The following is a 24,226-nucleotide window of genomic DNA, read 5'->3' as shown; positions in this document are numbered from 1 at the left end:
ATTTGTGGGGATGGGGAAGAAGAAGCATCCAGAAACCTGTCTTTGTGAGGACTGCCATTTCTTAAATGTCTTTAAAGTCCATTACTGCCCCAGTAAACTCTGGCACACACTGGTAGTGTCATTTGTTGGCACTGTTGCACTGCATTATGTTCCTGCATTTGTAGAGTTGGGCTCTTAATCTATGTTGATTATGTTTTAATTGAATAAATAAATCAGAGCCCAGAATCAATAGAGATGCTTCTATGCTGTTTTATTTTATTTTTCTAGGTTTCCTAAGGACATTTAACTTTTACAACCTTATAACTTGTTCTGCAGCATTTGCTAGTCAGCTATTGCATAATTGTTCTGGGGAATGAGAACCTGGGAATAATATGGCCCAGAAATGCTAAGAAGCAGAAATGAAATTGGCTGATCTTCTCATCTGCCACTATCCCTTCTCTCCAGGGTCAGGGTACCAAGCAGGTCCTGTGTGGACTCCAGTGTTATTCCTGGGTCTGCCACTGGCTTGATTTATCACCTCACATGTTGGGGCCTTGGATGTCCTTTGCATCTCCCCTTTCCTTTCCAGGCTGACTTTTGTCTGCTTAGTTTCAAAATTCTCTGGAGTGGAGCAATCACAGATTTTCTGTCTGAGAGGCCTGTGGCAGTTACAGGCCAACAACTGGAAGAGGGAGAAAAACCAAACAAGAGCCATGAAGTGGAAAAGAAATTGTACTTTTGCAGATTTAAAAAGCCAGGTGCCTGCAGTTAGCCAGGAATAATGATCTGAGCTAGTTCCTGTGAAAAATATTTCTTACTTTGAACAATGGTTTGGATGGAAAGACTTCGGCTCTATAATGAAAATAGGCAAGAAGAGTTGAGTTTGTAAGTATTTTCTAATCTGACTCTCAGCCTTTTAAATGGTGTGTTCTTGCATAAGCCACACTTCTATTTTCTTGTTAGTCAAGCCAAACATATTGTAATCCAATAAGATTTAATAATCATTAGGAACTGATGGATGCCTCATCACGTATAAGTTTGGCAGATCAGAGGCTGCCTACTTTGCATAGCCTGTCTCTGTGACCAGCTTGCCATTGATGTGTCAGATTGATGACTGGGGAGTTCTTTAAAACAGGTAATGATCGACTGCTCCTAAAATGAAATCTAAATAAAAACTATCTGGAACAGCCAGTGAGCCAAAGGAAAAGGCAAACTTTTGGCTTGGAAAATTGAAGTAACTTGGTGAGAGTGAAGGCAAACAGAGCTGAATTGTCTGTGCAAGGTGCTGGTATGGTCTGAACAGCTTTTGCAGTTTAAATTAGGCAAGTTTTTAGGTAATTCTTTAGTATTTTGCTATTGACATTGTCATGCTCTGAATGAGCTCTTCTGCACTGAACTCTGTGGTTACACATACACAGAGAGACTCTGTCCTGTCCATGGGATTTGCAGGTAAGACATGTAAGAACAGAATAAAAAGAACTCAGGTTGAAAAAAGACTTTCAGTGTAATATTTCACTTGACTCAAGAACTTTGGTTTCTGTGCATGCCCTGGTGGTGGCCTGGCTCAGTGGTCCTAGTCCCTGGCACCTGCTTTGTCCATGGCAGGGATCCTCAGCTGGTTTTCATAAATTTCCCATTCCTAGTGGAGCTTCCTAATTCCCAAAGCACTGAAAACATTGAGGAGGATGTTTCCTAGTCTTTACCTGACTTTGTGCCCTGAGAGGTCCTGCTGTTGGGTTGGGCTGTACAACACACAGGTCCTTCCCAGAGGTTTTGCACTAGGTTGATTTATCAAAAAGCGTGTGAATTAGTCCTCTTTAAAAATGCTTATTGTAGCAGGGATTGCAGTGCTGCCCTTAAACAGTGGCTTGAACATCATGCTTTGCTGTGGTGCCAAGTTGTGGGTTTTATTTTTGAGGTGGGTGGTGGTGGTGGTGGTGAAAATTCATATATCTTCCCTTCAAAGTGAGTGTCCCTACCAGCCTGGGTACAAATTCCTGAAAGCAGAAAGAAAGCAAAATGTATTGAATTTAGGTCCTTGGCTGCATGTTGGCATTTGCTCTGGGCATGAGCCTTCCTGCATAAAAGCCTTTTCACAAGGACCTTACTTATATTATTTTGTGACTGCTTTTTGCAAATCACACCCTTCACCTTCAATCTGCTAGAAATGGATTGAACCTTTTCACTCCTTCTCGAAGGACCTCATTTTTCAGATGGAATTTGTGAAGAAGTGTTGAATCAGACAGGTACACATACCAAGAATTGATTTAAAATAAGAATAGGTGCATGTGGCCAGTCATTAGTTACTGTGGCTTGTAGCTCTGTTCTGTTTGTGCTTTGCCTGAGATGAGAACATGGCAGAAGAATGCTCTCATGATCCAGGTGCTCCAAGCCTGTCCCCAGCTTTGTCTTTCCAGACAGGTATCGTTCTATAACACATCTTCTCCATCTTATTGTGTGGGCACTGTCCTGCCTCTTCAGCTTAGCAGCAGATTGCTGAATTGCTAATCCTCCAAATCAGTTTTACACAATGGGACCCTTGTGGCAATTAGGTGAAGAAAAGCCCCAAAGCAGCATAAATTCCTGTGAGATGGAGGGAGCTATAGGATTTCAGCATGTTTGTCCCTGCAACCCGAGAGTTATTGTGCAGTTCTGTGAGGACAGTAAGAAACCATGTACCAGGCCAAGTGGTTTGAATAACTGGAACTTTTCTTTCTTCTTTTTAAGGTGAAGCCTGGTGGCAAGACGCTTGAGGAGAGGCGGTGCAGTTTAGATGCAGAAATCGACTCTCTGACCAGCATCCTGGCCGACCTAGAGAGCAGCTCTCCATACAAACCTCGGACTCAACAGGTTAGTGGCACGTTGTGTAAACACGGAGTGGGAAAGGGGCCAGCATCGACTTCTGGAGTCAATTTGCTAAGTGCTTGGTATTTGTTGCGAGAGGGCCTGCCAGTTCCTCCTGATAGCATCCAGATGTGGCTGTCAATGGGGAGAAGGGTGCAGCTGCTCTGAGGGGGCACCGGCTCAAAAGCTGCCGCACCTCTGAGCAAAGAGCCTCTGATCGCGATTGTCAGATTGCCACAAAGATTGTTAGAAAAATACTTGGAAAAAATGGCATTTCATTTGCCTCAACTTCCAACCAACAATGACTTGTGAATTAAAACCTTCTCAGTTCACAAGTACTTTTGTGCTTTTATTTTCTTGTTGTTTTTCTGTTCTGTTAACTTTTGCCTGTCGCGCTGCCAGAAGGATCCAGATATCCGCATCTCATGAAGTGGCTTGGATCGGAGCTCAGCTGTCAGGGTGGCTGTAGCCCAGCAAGGCAGACTGGAATTCGCACTTCTCTGCTGTGTCTAGACGAGGACTGCAGGGGTGACAGCGACTTGGCTAATTTTTGTCACTCATCTAGGTAGTGCTTGAGTGGAGCTATTTAAGTTCTGGTGGGATGTCATCTATTTATCAGAGGAAGTGGTGACATCCTGATGGCACTTTTAAAAGGGCAATTCTTGAGATCTCATAAAATCATCCTAGATATGTTTGTGCCTTGTCTTTCCTTCCTAGTCTCGTGACTGGTCTCATTTTTTACACGTGTGTGGGTCTGTAGGCTGTGTACAGCTATATGTACAGGTGTATTTGAGTTTCTGGAGGTTTTAAAGTCATAGCCCAAGTCTGGGACTTAATCTGACTTCTGAAGTTCATCACCCTCCAAGATGATGAGCTCATTCCTGTTCATGAATGTGCTTGTTCCCATGGCTTTCTGCCACAACTCAGGTGGGGGCTCTGCAGACTTGTCACCTGCACCCAGGAGCACCTGGATGGTGAGGCTCCCAGGTGCACTACACACTGTGTGATCTGGTGGGCAGAAGAAGCTGAACTCCATCTCTAGGATCAAATCACAACTTGATTTATTCAGTCTATCTGACTTTTCAGCATCTCTTGGTTAATGTAATGATGCCCTGTGAAAAGTACTGCTGCAGGAACTTCTAACTAGAGCTGTTAGAGAAAGAAAATGCCAGAGTTGGATGTATCATCTGCCGTAATTAAAGAGAACTCAAACAAGTCCTTGAAAGGTGGAACTAGAACGTAAAGCTTTGATATTTTCCTTTGTTTGATCTGTACTAAGTATTAAAACTGGTGAGTCATTTGATGGTCTTATAGTAGGATAATAGATTAGGCTGCAAATTGTAAGGTACTTACTCAGAACATCAGCACATTTATTGGATTACACCTCAGCTGACCTTCCCAAATTTATCAGGATAATGGCTGCAGATAGGAGAAAAGAGCCATGACTTGTTTTCAGAGAAGATGTTTTCAGTTGTGCTTACGTGGTTAAAGCATTATAATAATTTTATAGGAATACCTTGCCCTTGGGGATACTCCTATTCTGGAATAAGAAATTTTATTGTTACATTTCTTTTTTATATTATCTTCAAGACAGTTTTAAAGCAACGTAAGATAAATCGTAACATAATCCTCTCTCACTGGACTAGGAGTGATAGCAGGGTAATGACACGCAGTTTATTTAACATACGCAGCCCATTGGACTAAATTCACACAAAGGGAAGCTCTCTTGATCCTTGGTACGAGTTCAAGATTGCAAAGACACACAGTGCACCAGGGGGTGCCTCTGACACAGGGGGATGTTTCTCAGAAAGGGTGGGCCAACATCAACCCCAGACAACGTCCCTTAGCCCTTGCTGTTGAGGACGTGGGTGAATCTCTGCACCATCCCTGCATTGCTTACCTGGCTGTCACTCTGGTGACTTTTTTTGTGTGTTAGGCAGGTGAAAGGACACTGCCATGAGCTGAAACTGACCACCATTAATAGAAGGAGGGGAGAGAGTTTGGACACCTCTGGTCAGCAGTGCCCTTCTGGTATCTCGGGGTCCTGCCTAATTCTCAGCAGCTGAATAGGAAAGCAAAGGGCTGAGTCCATGTCTTGCGAGCAAAAGTCTCCCTGACTGAGTCACAGAAGCAGTCAGAAGTGATTAAATGCAAGTTTTTTTTCTTTCAAAATTGCACATAGCTAAAAGCACAGAAAATTACAAGACTAAATCATTGTCTTTAGCCTCAACAGAGCAGCATCTAAGGATGTTTTCTGTCATGTGAGGTGGTGTAGGAGAGACTTTATTTAAAGAATTCAGCTAGAACTGAAGTTTTTGAAAGGATCTGCATGACCTTCACCAGCATGACCAGTTCTAGCCCTCTGGTACAGTAAATTGAAATGGACAAGATGACCAACATGATCTCAAAATTGCCATGACTGCAGTGGCATATGAGCTTTAATTTGCCTCGGGTGTTGTTGGAAGAACTGCAGATGCATTATGAAAAAATCTAATTAATATTTTCCTCCTGTTTGCTGCAGTTTGGAAGTACTAGTGTGATGGGTAAAGTACAGAGCTCCTCTTGTGCAGCTTCAATGTGCTTCTGTGTACATATCACACCTTCTAAATTGCAGTAACTCATTGGAAAGTTTAGAGGCAGAGAACCCACTATATCTTTCATTAATAAAAGGAGACATTAGTAAAAGACAAGATATTAGGTGCATAATTTCCATGGATGGGAGCAGGGGCAAGTCATAAATTGTGTGAACCCCCTAAGTAGAGGCCTAGTGAATGCTGTGGTCATCTGACTCCTCTATTAAAGGGTATTTTCCCCAGTTTTTACCTGTTCTGCTTAAATCCTTGCATAAGAGATCAGTGCAGCAAGACCTTAACCAAAAAAACCACAAACCACCCAAAACCAAACATGCTAAATTTCAGCCCTTAAAGCAAATGTTTGCATTTTTTAAAAGACAAGAAAACTTTGTGACTCTGGAGAAAGGGCTTCCAGCAGAGACTGTGAAAATGAAATACTGGAAATAGCAGCACACCTAAGCTCAGGATTTTTTGTCCCTGCTGTGAATTATGTATTGAATGATGATTGCTTCGTCTGGAATTGGACACCTACCTTCCAAAAATCTTGAGTTTTATCCTGAATTTCCAACAGAATGTCTGTTTGGCAAAATAGAACTTTGTGGGAGATGTACCAGGTAATAAGATGTACCTGGTCTGATGGTATTTAAGGTTTTTCTAAAAGCAAATGCTCTGTAGCCAATATTTGTTAAGTATTTAAATAGCAAAAAAAAATCTTGTTTGACCATGCACCATGGTCAAGATGAAATCTACTTGTGTACAGCTCTCGGAGGCAGCTTGATCCAGAGGGAACTGGGCACTCTGGAGACCTGTTTCATTCCCAGCAAGCACTGCTGTGCTGAATGACCTTGAATGTAGTGTTTCTCCTCTCCTTCCTCTCAAAATCTCTTCTGTCCTTGTAGCTTGGCAACCTCTTCAGTGAGATTTGCCTCCTGCTCCCCATGTGTATGGCATGTAGCAATGTGGAACCTTGGTCTGGGTTGAAGGCCTTTGGGTGATGTGGTTGTGCAAACAGGTGGGGAACATGAAGGCAGAGTTAGGCAAGATATCTAAGGATTCATGCCTGTGTCCCTGCCCCTGTGTCATTGCCCCCAGTACTAGACATCTGTCACTAGCCAACACTTTAAGCCAAAGTGAGCACTGTTTTGAAGGAAAAGAGGCTTATTCTCAATGTGAGCTACAGAATAATAAAAATGTAAAGAACATTAAATTAAAAAATCAGTGATATATTTTCATTAAGTTTCAAGCATACTGGGAAATAATGTCTTCTAATGACTGGAATTTAAAAGGGATTTAAATGTTTGACAGTGCTGGTGGTTATCCTGTCACTTCTCTTGATAACCATTTGGGGATAATAAAAGCAGAGAAAGGCAATGGATGTATTTTCTTGCGGAGTGGTGGGACAGGATTGAACAGTTTCAGCTGTAAGATGGCAAACCAAGGCAAAATGTTGAGTGCTGAAGACAAAACAAAAAACAAAAACAAGGCAAAAGACTCCTAGGAGGTCTCTTCCCTGTGAATTTCTAATTGTAGTGCCCCACGTATAGCTGTGTCAAGAATGCATGGCTGAGAGTTCAGGTGTTTTATCTTGGTTTATGCAGAGCTGTGTCTCCAACCATGATTAAAGCTTCCAGCCCAGCAAGGGGAAGCACATTCCCTCAGCTTTGAGAAAGATCCTTATTTTTGCTCTTGGTTTGGGCTGTGAGGCTCTGTGAAAAACTGATCACTGAAGCTGAACTCAAAATGTCTGCGCTAATTTGCTACTCCAGGCTCAGAGTCAGTTTCATTGTTCCTGGTACTTGCCTGAGCCTGGCTGCTTTGGTTGGTTTGCACCAAAAGAATTTTGGCAGTGCAGTCCACAGGGTATGTTACAGAACTTCAGTTGTTGTCAGGAATGTATTTATTTCTTTTAAGAAAGAAAATTTAGGGGTACAAACAAATTGAGATTGATTTGGTGGGTTCAGAATGAATTCCTCCCTCCTGTAGCATTAATGTGACAGAGAGTTTTATGGTTCCTCAGTTATGGGACTCCGGGGGATGTGGCTTTTTCAGGTGTTCAGTTTAGGCTGAAATAGATGGCTTAGCCTCTGCCATCTTCACATATGATATTTGAGGTAAATAAAAGTTTCCTGGCCTCATTCTGCTGGTCTGAGCACATCTAACTGCTGGGCATCTGCACTGCTTTGCCAAGGTGTCTTCAGTGTCCAGCAGCACAGCACAATAGCCAGGCAATGCTTTCCCAGTTGCAAAGAACTCTTCGTATTTGTTCTCTTGAGGTCTGTGCTTTTTGGGCTTTGTAGGCGTTTGAATCTCTGTTGTAGGACAAAGGGGCTCATTGGAAATGAGCTCATCTGCTGAAAATGAGAAGCATCCGTTGTCCATCCTAAAGGGTTGATGACCTTTTAGTAGAACCATCCAGCTACTCCAGAGCTTTTGTGCATGATACTGCTTTTCCTGCAGGCTGTGCGTGCTGCTGTTTTGCTGACTTGGATGGCTCATGTGGACACAGAGAAATGACAGTGGCTCACAGTGGTGTGCCCAAGCTGGCCTTGGTGAGCTCCAGCCCTTGGAGCAGCGTCAGATGGCTTGTTCAGACTCACTGCAGGGTGTTGGCTATGGCTGTTCTTGGTGGGCTGTGACACTTGCCACAGTTGTGGGCATCAGGAGTTGCATGGATTGTTCTGAAGATGGGTTCACCTCTGAGAGCTGTGACCCTGCTTCTAGCAGCAGCACGCTGGCTTTGTGCTGTCTGGAAAATCCGGGTGGATTACTGAAAACAGGAAAGGAAAAATCCCATCTGGAGTGATTTCAGTAGGCTCCTCCCAGCACTCAAAATGCAAAGCCTCTACATCCAGAAACCCTTCCTGCTGTGGTTCCCCTCTCAAAAGGCAGAGTGACATTCCCACCCCATGTGGGTGGTGTTTGAGGTGGTCCCAGGGTTGGAGCTTTCTGGGAGGACCACTGTGGGTGTGCTGGCTGTGAGCAGCACATCTGTCCTGCCGTCCCTGAAGTGTGTGCAGGCAGGAGCGTGCACAGGACAGGGATGCTCAGCCATGAACATGTGAGTTGGTAGGCACAGCCAAGAGATGATTTAATGTACATTTGGATTTGGTCTTTCTCTATAAGAAGGGAAACCTTCCCGCAGTCATCAGCTCCAGCCGGTGCGTGCGGCAGCTGATGCTGCTCTGATTAGCAGATGCCTGAATCGGTTGCATCTGCTGGTATGTATTAAACCTTAATCCTTTTGATAAGAGCATGTCCATGAAGATTTTTAAAGAAAGTTTTCTGCGATCCCGGATTATCAGCTGTCACAGATGAACAGGATAAGAGTGACCTTTGCAGGGTATTATTTCTTCCTCTTGTACTATCATCAGAGTGAAAATAAATCAGCGCTACTCCTGCTGTTTCTTTTTCTGATATATAATCAAGTTCACAGAAATATCAGTAAGGTTTCCTTTTCCATTTTTCCCCTCTTTTTCTGCATCCATTTTGGTTTTCTGCCTACGTGTTTGGCTAAAGCTTTAGATGACGACTAGTATTGGATATATTGGACTTTAAAATCTGTGCAGGCATCTCAAATTTGTATATGGATAAAGATAAACATTTACTTTGGGAACAGTGATAAAAAGCAAATAGTACTTCATAATGTGGTCTTTTTCTCATTCTGCATTTGTGATTGTTTTGCTGTGAGTGGTTGAGAGCAGGGCTCTTATTCTCTAAAGCTTTTCAAGGCCTTCTACCTATTGTTATGTTTTGTTTTCCATCTTTTTCCCCACAATGGGACCGAGCCGCTGTAAGCCATCATCTCAGGAAGCTTGTCATCATTTCCCCATCCTTGCATTTTGGCACTCGCTGTGGTTTGGCACTCTCCTCAAAGGGCTGTGGTGCACTTCACGAGCTGTCCGTGTGTCCAGCCAGCAAAGAGCAGCTGCCTCTGGGGCAGGAACCTGTGTTTTGTTGGGACGCAGCCTCTGCTCGTGTTCTTGCATGGATCGATGCATCTGAGTGCTTCAGCAGCATCAGATTCACCACCATGACTGCAGCCCTGTGAAATGGGGAAGTACACTGGCTGTCTCACGGGCAGGGGAGGAACCTAGGCACTGGGAGATCAGATGACTTGGTTTGCGCCTGAGTCACCAGAGGAGCTGAGGCCACACCATGGGCACCCTGTCATGGATTTATCTTCATCTCATACCCTGTGGGAACGCAGGGGCAGAGCGTGTGTGAGAACACCTCCTGACAGGAACATTACAAGAGGTCTCAGGTGTGGGGTTGATTTCCCCGTGTGTGGCAGCCACTCTTCTGCCCAGTGCCTGCCAAGGAAATAACTGGAGCCTTTTGAAATGAAAGCACAATTGATGAATTCTTCCTACCCAGCAACCACTGGTGTCCAGCCGTTGGCTGCTCCCCACATATGGTTTGATTTCTGTGACCACTTCTAAGTGGGTCTGTGGGGGCGGTATCTGTGCGAGGAATTCTGTGGCTGGGGAGGAGGGGTCCCTCAGATCCCTGTCTTGGGGAGCTGCAGGGAGGTTCTGGCTGTCCTTGCTTGGCCCATGGGGTTGCCCCACTGCACACGTGCACAGCGAGCTCCAGGCCTGCTGTGTGTCCTGAACTTTTGCTCTTCCAGACTGTGCTGTAACCAGGATCTCTGACCTGGAACATGGATTGTTTGGCTGACACACACAGACAAATGCCAAGGCTAATACTAGGGGGAGAAGGGAAGCAGGGGGGCAGTCGGGAGAGGTAACAGATGAGAACAGGAAGGGTCAGAGTCTGCTCAAGACGCAAGACACAAGTCCATAGGAAATCAGGCTTCCTTTGCTCTGCTCTCTATGGTTTCTGTTCCTTTTGTGTTGTGTTTTTCTCTTCTGTGCACAGGAGGAACCAGCTGCGTTTCCCTCCCTGCTAGGGAAAGGAAATAGTTCAGCGCCAAGGGAACAGCACAGCAACTTGTAGAAACACCTGCATGGCAATATATCACTTGGGACTTTGCTTCCACTGTGGACTGTGCTGGGCGTATTCCCCAGGCCATTTCCACCAAAATGGGAGTGATGACTTTGTGATTCATGCATCACGCTCACAGCAAGGAGGGCATTGCCTTGGTGTGCCTTGAAATTGCTTGGAATCTATCCAGAGACCATTGGAGGGCAGGTATAGATCCTGTTGGTGGGAGTTCCTGTGGAATTGTTCTCCTTGGAATAGCAGGGCAGCTGCCTTCTGCAGTGGTAATTTCTAAATACAGTTTGACAGGTGAAGGCTTTAACACACTGGGAAGCCCTGGCTTGTAAACTATTCGTGAATTTGTTCTTGTTGCTTATTGTTGCCCGTTTGCAGGAGTGCTTGCAACTTTCCATGTGTTTATCCTTGTTGTGCCCTGGGGTGAGAGAAGTTTGGTTCTTTTGTTCTGCAGATGGAGAATTGAGGCACAAGAGAGACCTTGCAGCTTGCTGTAAAACAGGGCCTTGGACAGACATCAGTGACATTCTGGGATAGTGTTGTCACTCACTGGTCCATCCTGTTCTCTGTGCTCTGTTTTTCTGAGGGTCTGCCCTGCCAGGGAGGGACAACCTCTCCCTGGAGCCCTTGCTGGCCATTCCAAAGGCAGATCAGGTCTATTCACAGCTTCATTTCAGGTAGGGACACATGTAAGGACCTAGAGCTCCACAGAAAGTGAGACCTGGCCCTGTAGTTTCTACATCAGACTCTGCTCTACCAGTGTGTAAATAAACCTGATCTATTTGTAGCCTGGATGTATCTCAGGATTGTTCCAAGATGTTCTAGTTCAAAACCTAGTTCATTAAAGTAAGAGTCAGAGGCATCTGTGAATGGTTTGAGAAACAGTGTCTATATTTTCTCTTGATTGCCTTTGGCCTTCCTGTCTGGAACCTTTTGAGAGATGACTGTGATGCTGAAATGCATTGTCTCTTTCTGTATATTAAAGCTGCCTAGGCTAAAAAAAAACCCAGCCCACATCTAGCCTGTATCTGAAAGCCAGGAATTGATAGATCCTTGCTCTAGCTCTTCAAGTAACTGTAAATTACTCCAGGCTGTTACAGTTTCATTGTAAGGAAGTTCCTTCCTTGACTCAGACTTCTTTGCATCACAGTAAAATGCAATTAGGTGACGTACTTATTGTGGCTTGGAAGCACTTACAATTCTCTCAGCCTTATGTTGTCAACTTTTGCTCAATAGCAGGCTTGTGGACTGTGTCACTGTGCCTGTGTTAGCATATATTATCACCATATGGTGTTTCAGTAGTGAATAGGAAACTTCTATGAGTATGTAAAAGAGGATGAAATGAAAAAAAAAAATACAGTAAGATAAAACTAACATGCTGCTTCACTGCTGAAAGTGAGCACTAACTAACTGCTGTTTCTATGGAAAATCAATAATGTGTTGGTCCAATGGGTATTACTGTCTTCCCCCACAGATTTAAAAAAGAAAACTAAACAAAAAAAGGACATGGCCAGAAAAAGGAGATTTTGAAGCAGTTATAAATACTTCTGCCAATGTTTGCAGTCTGATCCTGATTCCTCCCTGCCCAAACAAAATATTTTGAATCTTACAGTGAATTCTTCACTTGGAAGGAAGTAGTTTTGTGTGCATAAATACAATAAGAGCAAGGGCAGGTTGTGCAGTTTGCATGGCATTATGTGCCTCACAGGCAGGATTGTTGCAGTCATCTCACCTGATTGCCAGCATTAGCCAGGTCAGAGACTTTGCTGTCTTGCCATAAGTAGCAGCGTTGTTTCTCTCTGGGTTGACAAGAGGCTGAGTACCTTTCCCCCCTAGTGTGATTTGTAAGATGTCAATGAGAACCCATTCCTGTCCCAGGCAGCTCAGAACCATGAAGAATTGCCATCTTGTGTATCAGCAATCACTCCAGTCATCCTGGGGTCTCAGGCAATTTTGATGCTGACTTCTAAAACCATTAACTTGTGATCCCAGGAGAATTCAAGAAAGATGGGGGGCACAGTTCTCCTTCCATCCAGCGGAAAGCCAAGATGCACAAGCAGCTTCAAGCTGTGATTATCAAGAGGGGAAGACAATATGTTGGGGTTGATTACTGTGCTGGTTTGCAGAAAGATCAACTGTGCATTACATGGAATATCAGTGCAGCTAAGACCCTTTTACAGTTCTAAAAGGTGGTAGAAAAGTGGTTCTTAGGCTGTTTTTTTTTTAGCACTGTGTAGTTCAGCAGGGAGATAGTACAGATATTGTTTGGAATTATATTTAATCTTTTTCTGGAAAGATTTTGACTGGAATCTGGATCAGCAGCTCATGTCCAAAGTGTAAGACAAGGGATCTGGCTGTGGAAAAGGGTTACCACAAAGATCACGGTGTTTTATGAGGCCCCAGTGACAGCTGCTACCGTGCTCAAGACAGCACTTCCTGCTCCTTTAGAAAAGCTGTGGAGATACCACACAGAGGATGAATAGTTAAGTGGTTCTTTCGGGTAGATGTAGATCACTGTTAGGTTTTGGAGATATTTGGAAGAGCCAGAGCCAGCACCCCAAAGCAGGACTGTTTAATACTGGAATTCATCAGACTTTCTGGCAAGACTTGCCTTTGACAAGACTTGGCTTTGACTTTGTTGAGTAATGTGGTCATTTCTAACTAATGGCAATAAAACTTTAGGGAACACCTGCTGTTTGGATATTGAACATATGTGTGCGTGCTCATGTAAAATCACAAATGCAGGCAGGTCTAGAAAATACAATTTATATTTGGCATCTTTCCTACAAATTGTATTTTAGAACACCTTAAAACCTTCCTGTAAATAAAATTGTTTCAGAATTGAGCTCATTAATGGAGAGGAGTAGGTGAGGTAAGGCACAAAGACAAAGAAGGAAAAAGGTGGCTTTTGTTGTTTTTTGGGCTTTGTAAAAGCAAAACATGCATTTGATTAATTCAATCATTTGCTGGATGTACTCAGTCATTTCTCAGGAAGACATACGGACAATCTCAGGACACTGTCTGCATGATCAGAGCTTCATGGAGCCAAAAACAAAATGATGGGCTGATCTCTTAGAAAGTATAAATGGAGGAAACATCTGAGGATCTCTGTCTGTTTTCCTTATGAGGCAGTGCTGGATTATCCCCTATAATCAGTGCTTTCTCCAGCCCAGTTTCAAATAAATTAAATGTAAATATCTCATTGCTTTCTTTGGGTGATTATTCCAGACTGAAATGTATACAGCTGCTAAGAGCTATTTGATTTCAGCATTTCCTTTCTTAATTTAATCTCCTTGTTCTGAGTGACACTTCATATATGTGTCCATGCATATGTCCTTGTACCATATGGATGCATTCCATGTCTACACATACGGAGTGTGAGGAGGTTGAAATTCCCCAGTACAGACAGAGCTGTAATAAAAGGACTGACAGACTGGGTCTGTAATATGCCTGACCTGACAATTAAGCAAACTTATTACCATGTCAGCCTGCCAGATGGATCATCTACTCATGATGTAACGTGTGTTGCTTCTTGAATATATTGGAGTGCAGTTTCCTATTTTATGTTTGTTGAGCTAAGAAAGGGAGAGGGAAGAGACAGTTTTATTTGAGCTAAACCCACTCGTTTCAAGTGTGTTTAATGATAGCAATATGTGACAGATAAAATAAAATCCTAGGCCCTGGTCCATGTTTATTTTAATTTCAAGCAATGGGGAGAGATAGAAGAGATAAAATTACAGGCTAAAAATGTCTCTTAATGTAAAATAGCAGCTAGAGTTCTGAAGGGGCTTTCCTTGCTGCACCCTGCAGGGTTTTCAGATACATTTGTGAGAGTTTTGCCAGGTAGGAATTTGGAGCTTTGACTGTAAGAAAAGTCAGGTTGGACAGATTGGCTTCAGCTTTATAATTGTTTCCTTTAACTTAAGGTAGTAATACTACACTGAAAAGTGAAGAGGAAAGCAGTCTGAAACATCTAGCACTAACCTGGACTTTCTTTTAGCCAAGTCCCATCCTGAACCTGAGGAGGAGGTAAGTTGTTCTCAGTCCTGTGTTGTGTCCCTGAGACTGCCAGACCTCTGCCTGCTGTTGTGTAACCTTGGCTGAGCCAACTTCTGCCTCTGCTCTTCTATTAAATAGGGAAAACCCCCATTTCTTTGCCCACCTGCTCAGTGTGCGGTGTTTGGGCGAATGTCCAGTATCTGGTGCAGTGAGGATGTGTGGGTGATGTACTGTTTGTGACCTTTAGTATTTGCATCTGCTCTGCTGGGGTTTTATCCTCTCCACTCTTCTGTGACAGCACCATGGGTGGATTGGGATAAAGTGTCTCTCTCCAAGTCTTACATGGAGCACAGCATTGCAAGTTTGAGCAGCTGTTTCACCTTTCTGTGAGGTTAAGTTGGCAGAGCCAACAGCACCAAGGTGCTGCTCCCCATTTTTAAGCTGTTCTCTGTCTGAACAGCTTAAGAACTCCCTGTGTATCCAAACCAGGTCCCTCAATCTGCTTGGACAGCTCTGAGGAGCTGTAAGCCAACGACTCAAGGGAACATGAAGGTGATCCTCCTGCTCTGCAGAGACGCTTGAACTGGCTTTGCAAGTGGAGTGTTATTCTCAAGAGCTGGGATTTGTTCCTGCACACAAGTGCAGAATAGTTAAAGGGAGAGAGTAAAGATTAGTGCCCAGAGCTGTCACCTCCTTTGGAGATGCATTTTGTGGGGATGTACCAGTGCATCCAGCACTGGCTCCATCACATGCTTTTGACTCCATTAGTTGCATTGTATGCAGAAGACACTGCAATTTCATTGATGGAAACCTATCCTCTGGGGAATTTTTTAGTATCTTATTTACCTGTCAAGTTTTCTTGTGTCTCAAATGCTGGCTGTTGAGAAGACACTGCTTCATCTCTGGCTTGGCTCATTTGATGAAAGCATTTTGGTATCCTGGACTCAGATAAATGCTCTTGTTGTAGGAATTGTCTGCAACTAAGCTTGGAGGGAAGTTGAAGAGCGTATTCACTCAAATACATTTGGTCCTGACTCGTATCATTATAGTGTTGGTCAGCTGCTGGTGCTTTTTTAAAGACAGAAGTAGCAAAAGTCTGGTTTTTAGAAAAATAACCTGCATGAGAAACTGGAATTTAAACCTTTGCTTTTCAGTATCTTTCATATGTCAGGGTATATAAGCCTGAAATTAAGAACCTGACCTTACCCACCCTGTGTCAGACGAGTGGTCACTCCAGCTCAGTGTTCTTCCCCATAAATACCAAAGAAAGAAGACAAGAGTGGTGCAAATTCATATCTACACCACCCCAGAATATTTACCTTTATCTAAGAATTTGGTGTTCACAGAGAACTGGCTTGATTTAAATTATGTCTTCCTTAATATTCAGTCAGGGATTTTTCCTCCATCAGCTCATCCGATTGCTTTATGAGCTCATGTAAATCTCTGGAATTTAAAACATCCCATAGCAAAGAAGTTTAGTGGAGGTGGGGCAGACCCACCCTATTCTTGATATTTTCCCTTTGCCTTCCACAAGGGTGGTTTCCTGTTGCTTCTTTCTAGCACTAGAAGTGACAGAACAATAATTCCTCCTGTTTGTAGGAGTCTGAATCTTAGCTGTCTCTTTTCAAGGCTCAAGGCTCCAGGGTTACTTAGTTATTTCAGAGGAATGTGAAAAATGTAGGTGCAGTATCCATTTATTTCTGACCAGGTATTGCTATCTAACTGTGAACTGGTAAGCTTATATGCCAAAAAAAAAAAGTGGAAGTGGCTATTGGACCTATGTTATTGAATTTTTTATTTGCTATATACTTACCCTGAAACAATGGCTTAACTGTGGATTTTACATATTAGAGGTGAAGTCTGTGATTTGGCTGTGGGACTTGCAGAGTAACTTCCATAGTGCCCTGCTTTTTTCTGGTTTGTTTCGGTGGTTTTATTTGTTTGGAGTTTTTTGGCTTTGTTTGGTTTGTTTTTATTTCCAATCATTGCAGGATTAAACAATTTGCATGGATTTTGACCTCTTTGCCAATCTTTTTGTGTGATAGTTTCCAAAGACAGTATTCACAGGCACTTTGCTTGCAAATACAAATTGAGAGGAGAGATACAGGATGACTGATTTGGGAGAGGTCCGATGCAGCCACAGCACTTTGGAACAAGATGGGATCTGCTCATCTCTCTTTCCTCACAGATTCTGACATGTCCCTTTATTTTCAGTAAGATTTTTAATTTTTCTAGCATTAAGTTTTCCATCTGTAAAACAGAGGTGGTAATAATAATATATCCCACCTGGCTGTCTGACTTCAGAAAGGATTTTCAAACCTCCAGCTGAAAAGTCTTCTGCAAGCACAAAAATATTACACTTTTGCCAGCTTATGTAAAAAATTGTTTCTTGTCGTGAAAAATCAGTATATCAAACACTTTTATTTTCTGTAAGGGAATTCAGCATCAAACTCTTCCAAATGTGTTAGGTAATGTTTTGCATTATAGATTGTGTGCTGTTAATTTAATTTCAAGTTCTATGCAGAGAAGAAATTATTGAGTGTACTTTAGTGATTTATACTATGATTTGATCAGTGTGTTAGCAGTCTGGCAGATCTTAACTTCCAGAAACATCTAAGAGTTCAATACATTAGAGATGAATGAGCTATGTACATGAACATGTGTGCTTTTATTGCTAAAGCTAAATTAAAACTTGAGCCCTTTTGGGCTGAATTAGCCAGCACTTCTCCAGCTCTTTTTCTGTCTTTCAAAATTCTTCTGTGCAGCCAGTATGATTCTAATGTGCTCTGCATTATTTTTCTGCTTTACCATGAAGACCTGGAGAGACAGGGAAAGCTCTGTATAGAGTGTATTGTACAGTGAGGGAGGGAGCCCAACAAAGCTAATTGTACAGACACTCCCACTCTATTACCCTTTAGAGAAATTGAGCCTAACATTCTGCTCTGAAGCTTGTTAAACTATTCTTTTTGGGTGCAAGGAGCTTATTGAGGGAATGAAATAGCTGCACTGTGTAATCAAAATGGGAATTGGAGCAGATCATTATATTTACTCATTTGATTAGCCATAAAATAGCTACTGAAGTCCCCATTTTAAATCTGCTTAGCAATTGTGCAGCAGGGCAAACTGGGTCTTTTAATTAGAAAAGAAAAGAGATTGCAGTATTTTTTTTAAGTAATAAATATATAAACACACACACATTGTGATCCTGTTTATGTAAATAACCTCTTCCCTGTGGGTGTTCTTGCCTCCTAATTGTTCAGGGTCTGTCTGCTTCCAGCTGCAAAGAAAAAGGGAACGACACATCTACATTGGAAAGCACAATGTCTGGGACTTAAAATCCAGCCAGAGATTTAGATTACCTATTAGGCTAAAACTCCTATGGGAGGGATAGGTAACCCAAGAAGATGGCATGGAAAAGCAGAAGGTCATGGATTACTGGAGGGACTTTAGGTAAGAGGTGCAAGGTCTTTCTGGAGCGGTTTGGGCAGGGCCAGTCCTGCTGTAAGGGAGAGGACTGGCCTGAACAGACTCCCAAGGTCCCAGTCAACCTGTAAGATTTACTAAGAGAGGCTGTTCTGCATCATCAGAAGGGGGTTGCCTCGAGTGAGTCCCATTCCCAAGGGATCTGGGGGGGCTCAGGAAGGGGCAGTGCACAGTTCCCCCCAGACATGTGAGGCCAGCAGGTCCTGAGCTGCCTTGCAGACACTGCCTGCCTTTGTGCACAGCCACAGCCAGGGATACTCTGCTTTCTCTCTAAGAAAATTCAGTGCCCAGCCATGGCCGTAAAGGCTTGGAAAGGAGCCATTACTGAAGGTTTCATTTTCTGGCTTCCTTTGCTATCTGAGGAACTTGCAAATCAGAGCAGATGTTCCGCACGCAGTGAGCTCTGTAGCTCCCAGTTTCTCTGTTCAGGATGGTCACTGTCTTAATATGAAATTTCTCAGTTATAAAATATGCTTTCAGGGAGTCAAAAGCTGTGAAAATATTTCAGCTTTTTATTTCTTTATTTTGATTTTAAGACAACCTGAAACACTGAAATAAGCTTGGTTAAAGAGAGCAGACTTGTTTTTAAAATGCATTAGCCTTTGTGGAGGGCTGACCATTGGTAAGCATGTGTTGTGGTGTTGTACTTCTGTGGGTCACTGAAAAGTCATGTTCTTAATGACAATAACAAAATCCTTCTTTTGATGTTGTCTGTGCATGACAAGACCTTTGGGCAGCAGGAAGGGGCACAGTAGAGCTTTACCATTACAGTTGTAAGGGATGAAATAAGTATTTGGTCTAGTGACTCATTTTTATTGTGGACATATTCTCCAGTATTTCCTTTTGTAATGTATTTAACTGGTCCATGGGTTAGAACCCACTTGCAAATGCCCAGAAATCCTACTGTGTTGAGAAATCATGTCCAGAATGGCTCAGAACAAGCCTTCCCAGATGTGCTGTGGGGACCTAAAAGGCCACACCTCAGGGGAAGAAATGCCAGCACTGGCTGTTCTGCATCTGCCAAGAAAGATGTTGGTGCCTGGGGATTGTTACTCTGGCATTGTTCCACAGCACTAAATTGTATAAGCAGGACACTGGGCGGGCCAAAAAAAAAAAAAAAAAGGTGCCATTATTAGGCCCAAAATACCATTAGTTGTAACTCCCTGGCCAGGAGAACAAGCAGCTAACTATAAAGAGGTTAGAAGTGTACTGTAAAGTTTAGTGAATGCCTGATTCTCTTTTTACTGTGGCTGGGACACCTGCAGTGGTGGGCTGTTCTGCATTGCCCTGCATTGCCCTGCATCACTGCAACCACCTCAGAGCCCAGCTGGCTGTCAGGAGGAGCAGGGGTAAAGGGAGATTGCATGGAAGAGTTTTCACTTGATTGTGGCAGAAGGGCTTTCTCTGAAGTTCTGCACACCTGTAGCTGCCATTGAAATTAATGGAAAATTTGACACTGATGCCAATTCTTCTCTTTTCCATCCACCAGCATGTTCATATCCTTTCTGTGCCACAGGGGTGGAGAGAGCCCTAGTCTAAGTCTCACCAGCACAGTGTATGCAGAATAGCTGGGCAAGTGAGGATCCTGGAGGAACATTTTTAATGTTACATCTCCTGTTGGCTACCTGCCTTTCCCAACTGAGCGGCTGCTCTGCTCCCGGGGAAACGGGGTTTGTGTTTAGAGCACGTCTGTGAATTGCGATTGTTGACTGGATCAAGCTGTCACTGTGTCACTTAAATGTTACAATCTCTCAAGCTGTCATGATGACTTTTAAATCGAAGCAAAGGTGATGGCTTCCTTCTCACATCAACAGCCGCGCCATTTCCAGAGCCGTGCGTTCTGGCACTCCGCCGCCTGCCTTCTGCTTTGAGGATTTTTATCCTCCCAGATTCTTTCCTGGGGTTATTTGCGTCTCACCTGCCTGGCTGCCGTGAGAGCACAGTTAGATCAGGACACACAGCTCCATGCTTTCAGTAAGCCGGGTGTTTCCAGCCAAGAACGTAACTTTCCATAGTAATTTGGTGTTATTTGCATAGGATTCTCTCCCTTCCAGGGAAAAGTGTACTCCTGTAATCTGATCTAAAAGGGCTCCTAAAGGAATTATTTAGCTATTTCTCTGGAAGTATGTAATAAATTTCCCGGGAGGACTGGTGCTCTTCTGCATGATGGAGGAGTGAGAAAGTATTTAGTGAGATTTCCCAAGAGATGAGCCTGAATGTGTCTTTTCTGTAGACATTTTTGCTATTATGGCTTATTGCAGGGACATGCTGCAGTTTACAGGAGCAGCTTTGACTTTGCTGTGGTTCTGCCACTTCAGAAAGGGCTTTCTCTTCTGAAAAGCTGATCTCATGAGTGCTTGAGTCCAAACACTTGGGTACCTCCACTCAGTGAAAAAGTGCTGGGCTGGGCTGCTGAGATGGTCTCACTTAGGTGGAACGAGCTGCCCCCAAGAATGAGCATACATAGAATGCTTTTAATCTGTGAAACAAAGGCAAAGACACAGCTGTTTCTGTGCATGTCCAGTTGTATATGTTGGGAAGTCTCTCTGGATTTTTTCCAAAGACTGTATGAACTGCATTTTGGCATTTACAAAGCAGCAAGTCTGATGCATGTGTTCATGTGACAGGCAATGGGAATTCATTGCACTTGTGATGAACCTGTCAAAAGTTGTTGGTCTCATGCTAATCCCTGAAGATGCTGCCTGGACTGAAACAATACCCACCAGGAGCCTGATGGACCTGAGGTTATGGTGCACTCCTGATCCAGTTGTAGCAATCGGTGCTTTCAGATAAAGCATTTTAGGTGAGGACATGGTGACTTGGAGTCAGGGCAGATGAAATGCCTGAGCTGCTGTGGCAGCTGAACACTTCAGTGCTGGCGGTTTTGCTCATAGTTGCTGAGGTTCTAGAGAAGGAGGAAAAGAAAATCAAATCTTGAGTGCTATGGGAAATTTGGTCTTTGGCATCTGAGTAGGAAAATGTTTGGCATTCAGCATCCACAGGGAACTTGGTGCTCAATCAGGCAAAGAGCTAGAGGAGCTGAAGAGTATGACCTTCTGTCCATTTTAAGTCATGGTCACTGCCTTTTAGCCCATTGAGGCTAGTATTTTCCAAGGAATGTTCTTTCCCAGGCTAAGCTGGGAGGTGAGTAGGCTGCTGGTGTTGCAGAGCTGGGTGAATACAGGAAGCCCCAGAGCCCCATTTCAACCCTCCTGCAAAGGACCAGGTCACCTCTGCTTCTGGACTGGTGACACTGCAGTTGAATTTCTCCCTAGCCTTTGGAATGCCCAGTCTCAGGTCACCTCCAGTTTTGGCAGAGCATGAGATGGTGTGGAAGTGCTCCCCCCTGGCAGGGACAGGCAGCGACTGGATTCACCATTGCAGTCAACTCTTGGTCCAAGCACTCCATTGATATAATTAATGCTGCATAGGGGGGAGCAGCCACTTCTCTGAAGCCCTTTGCAAGATCTTTGGAATCTGCCCGTGCAGTGTTTCTGTTTGCTTGTCCCTCTGCCATTCAGGGTTGGAGGAATGACTAAGTAGTGCTGACGACATCAGTTGTTGGCCTGTATTAATTATTTCCGCGGGTTCTATTTACTTGCGTGTTCCCTATGGGAATGTTGTGCATACAGATCACAGCAGCACTTAATTTTATTGCAGTGAGCGGCTGAGGTTGGGGAAGGGGAGGGGTGAGAGGAGAGAAAGGGTCGTGTATGCGTCAGCCCTGTCAGGCTTTTCCTTCTGTTTCATTTGTGCTGAGGTTTTTATTATCATTAAGCCGATTGTATCTGTGGCACAAAGGGCTGAGTTACCTCGGTAACCACACTAGCTGGGATGGTAATCCATTTATAGCATCACTGCTCAGGTCTGATTAAATTAGCATGCTGATGACGTAAATGCTTGGCTGGGTGATGCTGATGAGGCTGCTCCTAATAGGAACTCTCGCCCTTACATTTATTCTCATTTATTTCATGAGACCCCTGCAGGAAATGTACAGAAATAAGGCTACAGATGATTGACTCTTGTTTTCAGAACAACTTGTGCTGCTAGCAACAGACAGCGCTTGATCTGAATGCAGACGGCAGCCTGCACATTTCGCCTTGTTTCTGCCCGCTGCAGAATTCCCCACACAGCCCTGCCGAGGCAGAGCCCTGCTCTCCAGCCCTGCTTGCCATCTGCCACAGCAGCAGCGGGAGCAGCTCCTATGGCTGATGGGCTGTTTCCAGACACTGCTACAAAAGAAATAAAAAAGGTAATAATAAAAGAAAAGGAACACCCTGGTTCTTTACTCCCTCTTGTGAGATTCCTGCAAATGCAGACATCCTTTTACTCACTCCAAACAAGCCAGTTATTTATGCCTGAATTCTCAGTCTCAAACAATACCATTCAGTGCTCACATGTGGATCAAATGCTTTCAACATCTTCTGTCCAACCCCTTGAGGGAAAACACTGACAACTGCATGATCACATCGCTGTGCCTGTTGTTTGATGAAGTGGCGAGAACAAGAGGACTGAGAGTTGCTGAAGCTCCTGGTTTCCCTTCCCAGCCTTGCCTCTGATTTAGTGGATAAGGAGTGTTTGGGGCAAGCAGCTTCCTAGCAGGCTGTTTGGGGCTCCCAGGACTTCAGTTTTTCATCTGTAAAAAGAGAATTTAAAAAGATGCTTTTACATTTTTTTTTTTTCCTTTTTGCAAGAAGCGTGGGAGTGATTAAGAGTGTTTAAATTCCAAAAGTATTTGGTGATCCTCAGGTGGAAACTCTGAGGTTCTGAACAATTTGCCAGTTTAATTGTCAGATTTGATTTATCCAGTTGGCATAGAAAGATTTAAAAGGAATTTTTGAACAAAAGCAGTTTTGGGATGGAGGACTAAAAATGCAATAAATTTTAAGTAGCAATAAATAGTTTGGCATTTATCCTGGAGTATGACCATATGTGATTGCACAGAAACCACTGGACTACACCTGCTTTCGGTCGAATTTGGACATGGAAATCTGTTATTTTTGAAATAACGAGCATGGTTTTGAGATACAAACATGAATGTGCCAATACTGTCATTTTCTGGGCCTTCAAATTCTTACCTAGAGCTCCCAGGGCTTTTCCTTGGTAACACTGGGATAAAGGTCATTGGGTACATGGGAGCCCTCTGCCATGCCTTTCCCAGCTATGGTTGCTGTCTTTGAGAAGTATCCAGTGCTTGAAGGACCCTGCCCAGAATCTGAAGCCCTGCAAAGCTGAGGGGTGCTGAATTTGTCAGTGGTGCTGCTTCCCCTGCCTGGCAGCCGGCTGAGCCAGAGCATCCCGACACTGCTGCATTTGCTGCGTGCTCCCTGTGCAGTGATAGGGAGCAGCTGAGCTGGGGATGCTCCTGCTCATTCCTTGGATGGTGTGGGACATGTGTGCTCCAGCCACAGCCCCGCCAGCGCCACGCTGAGAGCTCAGCTCTGCTCCCCAGCCTCCTGCCAGAGCAGGTGCACTCTATTAATGAGGTATTTTGAAAAGTTTGATTCTACCTCTGGCTCAGTTCAAAGCATCCTGCTGTTAAGTCCTGCACCCATGGCCTGGGATGTCTTACCCTGGGGCTTTCCTTTAAATTTAAACTTCTGTGGCTAATTCCATTAATTTGCTATTTTCAGTGTGAAAGAATGTGAAAGTCAGCAGCAGCAGCATGTTTGGGAGGGGCTGTGGGTACTCCATAGCTGGACTCTGCTTCCTCCAGAAGTGACAGGCATGAGCAGCATTTTCCTCATTTACTTCCTGGATAACCTCCTTGTACAATGAGCTGCTCCAAAGGACACAGGCTCATGGGCATCCCAGCACGTGAAGAGGTGGAAGCTGTCAGGGGAAATGTCCAGCTCTCAGCAAGAGGGACTCCAGACTGTAGTGAGGCTTGGGAAGTCATCCCTTTCCTCCTCAGGTCTGCTGTGTCTCTGTGCAATAAGTAAATAATCAGCTCTCTTTTGATTGCTGCCCTTTGGTTAATTAACCTGTGTGCTGGGGCTGACAAGAGCGCATGGAGAGGAGAAGGCTGGCTCTGTTCCAGCAGCATTCACAAGCTGACTGGCAATATTTTGGCATCGAAACCATTCCTGTTCATTTCAGGGACATCACAGAAGCCTAGCTGAGGTCTGAGACCCTCTTTTTCAGCTTTTTCTTTTCCCAAAGATTTATCCAAAATAAGAATATTTTGGTCTGAAGGGTCTGCCCCTGATTTGGTTGGCTGAAGGAGAAGTTACTTGTGTTCTAACAAGCTCAAGTCAGACAAGGACCGCAGGGCAGGAGGGGAAGTCCCACTGAAATTCCCCTCCCTTCCCCACAGGTTTCTGTGATTTTTGGCATGAGTGCATTGCCTTAAGAGTGCCTGGAAATTTTCATTATAGGTGAGCAAAATTTCA

The 24,226-nt window shown here is 44.0% G+C and overlaps 1 protein-coding gene across 21 annotated transcripts in view; it reads left to right on the top strand.

Annotated features, from left to right (window-relative positions):
• Positions 1-24,226, top strand: part of LPP (LIM domain containing preferred translocation partner in lipoma) — a 315,569-nt gene that overhangs the window by 163,003 nt on the left and 128,340 nt on the right. For all 21 annotated transcript variants that reach the window (XM_058844348.1, XM_058844351.1, XM_058844340.1 and 18 more), the window contains one exon: positions 2,707-2,829. In XM_058844348.1, the coding sequence (XP_058700331.1) occupies positions 2,707-2,829 (123 nt within the window). The remainder of the gene's footprint in view (positions 1-2,706; positions 2,830-24,226) is intronic.

The sequence above is a fragment of the Poecile atricapillus genome, chromosome 8 (genome assembly GCF_030490865.1).
Source record: "Poecile atricapillus isolate bPoeAtr1 chromosome 8, bPoeAtr1.hap1, whole genome shotgun sequence".
Classification (NCBI taxonomy): Eukaryota; Metazoa; Chordata; class Aves; order Passeriformes; family Paridae; genus Poecile; species Poecile atricapillus.
The sequence above is the reverse complement of the archived record's forward strand: the minus strand, read 5'-3'. Positions and strand labels throughout refer to the sequence as shown.